Source organism: Notamacropus eugenii, chromosome 1 (assembly GCF_028372415.1).
Source record: "Notamacropus eugenii isolate mMacEug1 chromosome 1, mMacEug1.pri_v2, whole genome shotgun sequence".
Taxonomy (NCBI): domain Eukaryota; kingdom Metazoa; phylum Chordata; class Mammalia; order Diprotodontia; family Macropodidae; genus Notamacropus; species Notamacropus eugenii.
The window spans coordinates 631243799-631253441 of NC_092872.1; the positions used below are offsets into that span (position 1 = coordinate 631243799).

Genomic DNA, 9643 nt, shown 5'->3' on the forward strand with positions numbered 1-9643 from the left:
TGAAAAATTCAAGTTGAAGCTGTCATCTTCTAAACATATGAATCAGGAGTTTGGAGCTCTCTGAATATTCACATATAGATAGATTGCAACAAACTGAGTACAATGCTGTGCTCAGATAATAAAGGGCTTTGCTGCTGTTTTTAACACCAAATACTTCTGTTAATTTATCTTATAAAAATGGGCAGGTTCACTCAGCTAGTTTCACTGTCTGAAATAAAATGTCAAAAGATACATTTGAGAGACGCTACATATCAATCTACAGTATTGTTTGTGATAAAGATAAGGAAAGCCCTTTATCTTTGAATCTTAAAGCAACTAGTTGTTCCTTAAGATTGCAAAATCTTATTACAACACTACCAGGTGCTACTGCTCACTCTTCTTAAGATTCTGGCACTTTTTCACTCAACCATTCCTTCTCATTTTAGAAATGAAAGAGTGCATGTGCCAACCCCACCTACCATTGGAATCAAAACTGAGAAAGTCAGAGAATTCCTGAGCCAATGTCTCATCACTGGCAAAGGCACAGATGCATGCAAAGAAGTGAATGCATCTTTGGGCCAGCTCATCCTTAGAGGTGTTTGACTTGTTTGATTTCAGAGTCTGGCAGGAGCAGAAGAACCGGCGCTCAGTCATGCTCTTGGAACTGATTTTCTGAACAAAGGATGCATGCAAATACCCTAAGCTGTGCTTCTGGCTGGCCTTGCATTTTACCACCAAAATGTTTTTAGTAATCCTTTGCACCAGTGGGCCAGTAGGTTCTGTGGCCAACTGCCAGATGGTCTGTTTGGTTTCTGGGGAGGCCTGCATTGAGTTCAAGACTGAGCTTTTCAGGGTCAAAGGTGTGGCCTCTGCCTGGCAGTTTATGGCCAGCTTAATATGCTGACACTGATTTTCAACAACACCTTGAGTGGCTGCTTTTAAACATGAAGGAACATAACATCGTCCTGAGCTCAGCTGGCTAATGATGGTACCATCTACTGTCTGAATTGTTGTCTCTGAAACACCCAGCTCCACAAAGCATCGGTAATCTGGACCCCTGTCCCTCTGCCGTACTGAGTAGATATGCAAATCAGATCCTGTGATTATTTTGACAGCTTCAATGCTGGGCTGCTTTCGTGCTCCATAGCGAAAGATGGTTCCACATGTTTTGTTCTTACAACTCAGTCCTCGGGTTCCATTATATGTGCCACACCGGGGACACTTCCTGATCCCCCGCAAGGTAGCTTTTCCCAAATCAGATAAAAATGCTGGAACTTTAGTCCTCAGCGAGTTTGGTTCCATTTTTCACAGGCCCTAGAAAACACATTAAGTCTATCAATAGAGATGTACAATTCATAACAAATACTTAATTTATGTGTAATATTAAAGAAAGCATTTACAAAAGTCACTCACCGCCTTCCAACTGAAATCACAAACATAAATATCAGCTTTAACCTACTAGCAAAATAAAAGGTAGGAAAACTTTGTATTTTACGTATTCTCTATAGCATGTAACATGATGTTGGTGTTTAATATTACCAATCTGTTAAAAGTTTTCTTTAGGTGAGCTTCTGCTCTATAAAAAGACCAAGATATAGAGAATATCTAACCTAATCCTTTAGCTTTAACATTCTATGCTTGAGTAAGGAACCAAAGGACAAGAACATTTCTTTCCCTTTCAGAGTTCCCTAAAATCCCCAAATAATCTCAGGGTATCAAAGCAACTGTTGAACTTAGATGATGGCAAAACCTAACTGCTTTGTGGATTCACAAGGCCTAGAAGGTATTTATCTTGTCAGCTTGTGATCACTAGAGAACAGGTACCAAAAACCCGTCCAAGTCATTGGCACTAACCAAACCACTTATGGTGTAACAATGAGGACATTCTGCTTCCTCTTTTCCAACCAGCCAATGGCAGGACACCTGCCTGATGGTTCCAAAGACTAGGCAAGATTCTTATTACATTCCACAGTGAATTGACTTTAGCCTAAAACTGATAAAAAAAAAAATATCTAAGGAGGAAACAGAAAAGAAGGAATCCAAATTATTATAGATGATATAGGGAGATGCTAAGTTCTGCGAAAAATAACTGGCCAGAATGGTTTTGGCTGTCAAGAAAGTATAAATAGTGCCAATGTACTAGAAAAGAGGCAGCTGATAATACTTGTATATTAGTTATTCATTCTTGCTAATAAAAATAATGATTATAATAATAAGTGGAGGAGTTTACACTATTCAAAGAAATTACATGTACATTATCTCATTTGAGCATTATAATACTGAGATATAGGAAAGTTTACAACAAACAGTGAAACAGAGACAAAAGGAGTTTAAGTGACTTGCCAAGATAATGTAACAAGTCATAAACAAATATGGACCGGATGCAAGTCCTCAAGACTTCTAATTCTATACTCTTTCATATCATATTGGTTCTCATAAGACTAAAGAGCATAAATCTTTGTTTCTAAATGCTGATATGTTAGCATTGCTCCCAAGAGGGCCTGATTAATTTGATTGTTTCCTTTTCAATCTTATGTTGATAGTATCCAAGCTGAAATATTTATCTGAAGACCAATAGACACACTACTAGAGGAAATGAACCACATTTATAATGATATTATTGCCATGAATCAAACTAAAGGAATAAAGGCCATGAAACTAAACAGAAGGGTAAGTCACAGATTCTCTTCAGAGAAATAAATAAAGGAACCAAGAGCTGATCTTGTGAATTCTTATAAGACAAGAAACCATTTTGTGAGAAACTCAATTACCTTGCCTTAAAATATTCACAATAAGCATAAGCAAACATACGATAAAAATGACTCTCGCTTATTTAACAACACCTGTTCTAAAGAAAGAAGTACTAGAGAAAACATATGAAGAATAAAAGATCCTCTAAACTAAGAGAACATTTACTTTGACACTGACAAACTAAAAGGTAAAGGTGAGTACACTGGAGGATAAATGACTGTGATGAAAATAGCCTTTGTCAAGAAATGAAAGAAGCCAAAGGCTTGTAAACTACTCCAAAGTCTCGCCTATATATCATACAATAAATCAACCCATCGGAGAATCCGCTCAGTTCAGTTCCCATAGAAAGAACTTTCTCCAAAGGTCATGTTTTCATGCAATCAATTAATAAATTGGTAAGATATACTGGAATACAGATAAAACTACTGTGAAAGAGCTAGCTAGCCTTTATTCCTATGCAATCAAAAGTCACCACCATCACTGAATTTTTAAAAGGTGGTTTGGTCAAAAGGCATGAAAGATAACAAACAACCCAGTGTTGCAATGATACCCATAAACTATGGAAAGGACCTGAAAAAAGCCTCAAGTGACATTTGAGGTAGCTCCTCCATGGAGGATTTACAGAAAAGCATGGATGAGAATGGCATAGTCAGTTAACAAAAGCATTTGTAAGAAAGAGGGAATAGGTTGCAATATGTGTGACTAAAGGTAAAATTAATATAGACAGAAGGCAGAGTCACTGAAAGAAGACAGTTCCTAGTGAGTACACTGCACTCTATCTAGTAATCAAGCTGTTTATGTAGAATTTGCAAATTTGATATATTTTTGTGCCTGCAACTCTTCATCTTCACTTGAAAGAGAAGGAAAAATATAAGGAGTCAGAAGGCCTATATTCTCATCCTCTTTCCTACAAAATAGTATGTGATCTTAGGCAAGTCACAATCTGAGCTTCAACTTTCTCATCTGCTTAATGAGGTTATTATTTACACAATCTATCCCAAAGGAACCTAAGGATTGGGAAGAATTTAATAAAGGTCAAGTTTACAAAGCATGTTTCTCACAGCAACACTGTAAGATAAGTCGTATAAGTATGCTTATAATCCCCACTTTCGAAAGGAAAAGGAAAGGAGAAAAAAAGAAAGAAAATCAGAGAACCTAAGTGATTTGCCACAGAGCTGGTACTGGTAAGAGCTAGAACTTAAACACAGGTCTTTTAGTACATCTGAAATAAATCATTTTCACTATTTAGCATAGAAGATAGCAAAAGCTCACATTTTCACAGACCTCTGTGATTTACAAAGCCCTTTGCACAGACTCTTATTTGACCCTCTTTTACAATGAGGAAAGTGAGTTTCAGAGAGGTTCTGACTTGTTTAAATCATAGAAACACTAAAACATCCAGGTCAAAAACTCAGCTCTTGTACGTATGTATGTATGTCTATATGTAGGAACGTACGAATGCATGCATGTATGTGTAGGTATATAAAGCCAATGGTTTCTTCTCCATTTTTATTCTTCTTGACTTCTCTGAAATATTCTGCACAGCTGACTGCCTCTATCCCTCTTACCTATTCTCTCTTATAGTGGAAAGCACATGGGATTTGGAGTCAAAAGTGTCGCACAGTCTGAGCCCTGGCACTGCTGCTTAGTAGTGGCATAATCTTAGGCAAGTCACCGCCTCTCTAGGCCTACATTTCTCCACAAGTAAAATGAAGGGTTTAGAATAGGTGACTGTAGAGACTCCTTTCAGCTCTGAGTCTAAGATCTTTTCTTCCTCTATGTTTTACCAACACTGCTCTGTCTTAGGTCTCCTCCTATCTGTCTGGCCTTCAAAGACTCCTTTGCTGTATTATAATCCATATCCTGCTCCCAGGTTGTATCCCAGGGTTTTGTACTGGGCCCTCTTCTCCTATCTCTCTCTATACTCTTTTTCCTAGTCATCTCTATATCTCCCATAAATTCAAACATCTATATAGATGATTCCCAGATCTATAAATCCAGAGATGCAATTCTGAGCTCCCAACCCACATCACCAATGGATTTCAAACTCAATATGCCCCAAACAGAATTATCTTTCCTCCAAAAAAACCTTCCTTCCTCCTAACTTCTCTATTTCTTCTGAGGCCTGTATCATACTTAAGCCAGTTAAGTTACCTTGGGGTCATCTTTACTCTCCCCTCATATTCCCACCTTTTGCTGAGTATTGTTGATTGCACCTCCAAATTTCTCATAACCACCATTCCTCTTCATTCACATGGTTCAGGACCTCATAACCTTTTGCCTGGACTACTGTTTGTCTCTTGTTAGTCTTCCTCTCCTCCAATCCATCACTCACATGGCTGCCAAACTGATAATCCTAAAACATAAGTCTGACTATCTCCCTTTGATGTTCAAAGCAGCATCTGTGGCTGCTTTTACCTCTAAGATAAAATGAAAACTCCTCCATTTGGCATTTAAAACCTTCATGCAAAAATGAAAGATATCAATGAAAACCTATTTTAAAATATATACATATATAAAATAATTTTCCAAAAAATTTTTGGAAACCACAGAATTCTAGGGATGAAGGTTCCCCATGAACAAAAGAAAAATCAGTGAATTGAGCCACCAAGTGTTATTTATTATTCTATTTGGTGGTTTTCAGAATTACTCTTATTTTCAAATAAGTTTCAAAGACAAAACTCATCATTAAAAATATTCCATATTACAACATCAATATTTTTAGCCACAATGGGGAGGTTGGCATACCCACAAGTCAATGGACTTTCTGAACAGCTTTCCTAATTCTTATTAGATATTAACCTACTTTTATTTTAAACTATCAGAACCACATGTCAAAGTGTTTACTTTGTAGAAGTTTGTACTTCTAAAAGACATAGGCTGTTCTGGCACATTTTTCCAGGCATAAAGGAAAAACAGTATCTCAGTACACCAAATCATCAAGTGATCATGATCGCCACAACAGTAACTTTGAAAACTGTAATAAAAAAGGAAATGACAATACCTGTTTCATCTATCTCAAAATGATAAGGCAACCCCTAAAATGTATATCAGTATGTCAGTTCTAATTTTTGTACGGATAACACTCAATCACAGCGCCTAGAACATAGTAAGTATTTAATAAATGTTTACTGACAAAAATAAAAATAATTTATTATGTAGTAGTATATTCTTCTAAAAGACCTTGCACACAGTAGGGACTTAACGACTGAAATGAATTTAGGCACACTGCCTAGCACATAAAAAGCACTTAATAAATGCTTGTTGATTGAACTCTACTCTTTAGGTGATGTGAGTTTGCATATAAATACCAACAAATAATTGTGAGGGAAATTGGGAAATAATGAAGGTGGATTTTTGCTAACTGAAAAAAAATAAAATTTAATTTGAAAAAAAAGGAAGCATGTCACTTCAGATGCACAGGGCAGCCTAATAAAAAAGATATTTACATTTTTTCTTCATGAAAGTCCTCCTCTAATGCCTCACTGTGGCATGGATAGAATTGTGATTTCTTGAAGAAATGCCAAGCTTTAACAGGCCTAAGCAAGCTAGAAAAAATTTAAGTATAGAATGTGATCTAAGCATATGATTTAAGTATAGAATGTGATCTAAGAACCAGCTAGCTAAGTTTCAAGGAGACTCATTTCCAAAAATCTGGTGATATTTTTTTGGATACAGAAATTTATAAAATTGTTTACTAATAAATAAATAATGGTACCCTACTGCCTAACAAATAATGTACAAACTCCTAATCCTGCATTTAAAGCCAGATACAATTCATCTCCAAACTACCTTTCAAGCTTTTTCTCATACTATGTCTTTTACTTTGTACTACATTTCCATTTAAACTGAATTATTCTCTTCTACCCTCTTTCCTCTGTGCCTTCACTCACACCATCTCCTTTACTTGAAACTGACATCTACTCTCTGACAACCCGTATCTCTACCTGCCCTCTTTTCCCTACTCAAATGCTCCCTCGTCTATCTCACACACACACACACACACACACACACACACATCCCAAATGCAAACTTTTCCCTCTTCAGATTTCTCACATTACTTTTCCTTTTCTCATTCCACTTCACCTTTTTAAACATCTCACTCCTTTGTAACAATTTTAATAGTTGTAATAATTGACCTGCATCCTGTCACTGAATATTTAAAAGTACTGAAACACTATATACTTGTAAAATATTCCAAAGTTTAAAAAAAAACTTTCAGATTATTTATTTCATCACTAAAATAATTTTGGGAGGTAGACGGAGAAAATATTGTCATTCCATTTCAGTAATAATCATCTTAAATTTGTAAAAAGTTTTAGTGATCTCTTTCTCAGGGATCTGTGATTCCCTCCATTAATATATTCCCAAGGAGTTGACAACAGCACTATTATTTAGCAGAAAGTCCTTCAGAGATGCTGTGGTCAAATCACTTTGCCCCCAACCTTACCATGAGCCTAACCAAATTTAGCTGGGATGTTCTTTGAATGACAGACAAAATCCCTCACTGGGCCCCTTTTCATCTTAGTAGGAGTTGCTAGAGTTTCTGCTCCACTGGCACAGTCCAAAAGAACCTAGGATCACATCTAAAACATGATCAAATACTGGAGGAATTTGGTGGAGAATGGTTCTCATTTCACTATTAATCCTCTCCTAACTCAAAATAACGCAAATGATGTTTTATTTAGGGGGCGAGGGGGAGGAGAAAAGGAATACTGAACTATTATAGTATCGATCTGGAAACATAAGGCATAGATAGCAAGGAAGAAGTTTTCTTTTATTTACTATTTTTATTTATTTACTTATTTTATTTATCATTATTTACTATTATTCAGTTCTCAGCTATTGAGACATTTACCCTTTAGCTATCAGTTTTGTGGCTATCAGTTCCTCTGTAAAGATCATAAACTGAAATAAAGCTTTCTCCAAATCAGTTTAGGATGCTCTTTTGAAATGAATATTGAAACCTAGGACCTGGTTTCACATCCAAGATCATTTACTTACTTACTAGCACCACGACCCCGCATATGTCACTGGGGTTCGGTTTTCTCAAATGCAAAACAAGAAACTGGATTTGGCGACTTCATTCGAGCTCTAGATATCCTATCCTATCCGATATGACCGGTAGTAGTGACCGAGGCTCGAACGGCATAACTTACAAATGTTCAAAGAGTCATAGAAAAATCAGACAGCATAATTGTCCTCTTTAGGGTCCCAAAGCACATTCCTCACAACCCAGCTGAAGAGAGCTAGCACGCGAGTCACCAGCCCTTTCCGCAGGGACACGAACTGAGGCTCGAGAGTTGGAGTACCTCGTCCGGGATCGCACAGGTGGGTAACCGGGAAGCCGGCAAGCACAGCCTCCAGTCCCGGGCCCTGAGGCAGCACCTCTGCCTCCCCCGGGTCACCGGTCATCCTGGCCCCGTCTGGACCAAGCCAAAAGGTAAGGAGTGGGAGGAGCCCCGTATCTGGGAGCGAAGAACCGGAGTTCGAACCTTGCCTATGCCAACTCACTGTGAGACCCCAGGAAAGTCCCTCTCCTCTCACCCGCCACGCGCGCTCCGACCCCCGCTCCCCCGAGCCTCAGTTTCCTCCGCCGTACGATGAAGGGGCTCTACTGGGTCACACCGGAGGTGCCTCCGCCTCGGACAGTCCCCGATCCTGGCGCTGCGGCTCAAGCGGACATGGGCGCCCATCAGCCTCCTTCCCGGGAACGGCACCCACCTCACGGCCTCCCCCGGCTCCGCACCCGCCTTTCCTCTCCAGCCCAGACCGCCTCCTCTCCATTCCGTCTGGGCGTGACGGGGACGAGCAGTTCCTCAGAGCCCCGCCACCCTCAGCGGAGGACAGCCTCCCGGCATGCCCCGCGCCCTCCTACATCACTTCCGCTCGCTGTCAGGCAGACAGAGCGGAGGCACGGCCTCTCTCGGCACGTTCCGTCCTCCGACTCCCTTGCCTCGGTTGCGAAGTATGACAGTTCTCTGCTCGCTGACAAACCGTCACATCGCTCACATATACCTGTTCTGGCAGCCCAAGCTGGCAGCCGCCACAGCCAACCCTCAGCTCAGACCGTCCGCCACGGCTTCTTACAAGCAGCGGCCAACCGAAAGCTGTAACGGCAGCTACGATTGGCCGAGAGGCTCCCGCGTGGCGGAGAGCCCCCGCGTCACACTCTCTTCTCCCGCCCCAGAGGGCAGCTGGGAGTTGTAGTTTTGCACTCCCGGATTCAATTAAATGCCATAACGATCTTATAAGTGCTCTGCCTTGAACAAGGGGAAGAGCGCTAGGCATTGTAAGTGATACAAAGACAAAAGAAGGTCATCGTCTTAAATACTGGAAGTGGGAATGAGATGGAGGAAGCAGAGCACGCAGAAAGGCTATTCATTCTTTGTCTTCTCGCACAGTAATGAACCCGAACTTGGAAAAGGAGGGAAACTGTTAACAGACTCGGAGTAGCCAGATTATTTTTGGAACAAATTTATTAATTCTGTAGAAGGTATGCCCAATTTTATCTTCGGTCAACAATATAACTCTATGTACAAGATACAAAATTCATTTCCCTGAAAGTGTCTCTGGTAGTATTGCAAACCCCTAGCTTTGTGCAACAATGTTTCACTTGACCTTTAAAAGGAAAAGCTGGGAAGCTGGAGAAACTGGTCTGACACACACGGACTTCGCTCTCTAAAAGCATGTGCAGCCAGGCACACAGCCCCTCCATAGAATCCTGTGCCCGAGGAAAACTAGCAGTAGCAACGGCAGCAGCTTCCTGGATCGAGCTTGTAGCCTTCAGGAGAGGCAGAAGCAAAGCTGCGTGCCCTGGCGTGAAAGAACAAACCTGGTTTTGGGCCATACAATGTGTAAGATCCAGCGTAGGAAGGTGAACTATATTGTCAAGTACTTTTCCCTTGCTGAG

General features: G+C 40.0%; 1 protein-coding gene across 18 annotated transcripts in view; it reads right to left on the reverse strand.

Annotated features, from left to right (window-relative positions):
- Positions 1-8836, reverse strand: part of C1H2orf42 (chromosome 1 C2orf42 homolog) — a 198535-nt gene extending 189699 nt beyond the window's left edge. For 10 of the 18 annotated variants that reach the window (XR_011972689.1, XR_011972690.1, XR_011972685.1 and 7 more), the window contains exons 1-2: positions 8278-8413; positions 459-1293 (exon numbers count right to left, since the gene is read on the reverse strand). Coding sequence is in view for 11 of the 18 variants with exons in the window: in XM_072635268.1 (XP_072491369.1) it covers positions 459-1281 (823 nt within the window). In the remaining 7 variants the exon portion in view is untranslated. Of the gene's footprint in view, positions 1-458; positions 1312-1392; positions 5200-7734; positions 8249-8277; positions 8414-8454; positions 8582-8748 lie in introns of those variants that run through there. The other 8 variants (XM_072635273.1, XM_072635272.1, XM_072635264.1 and 5 more) reach the window with 5 other exon arrangements.
- Positions 8837-9643: the final 807 nt, after the last annotated feature.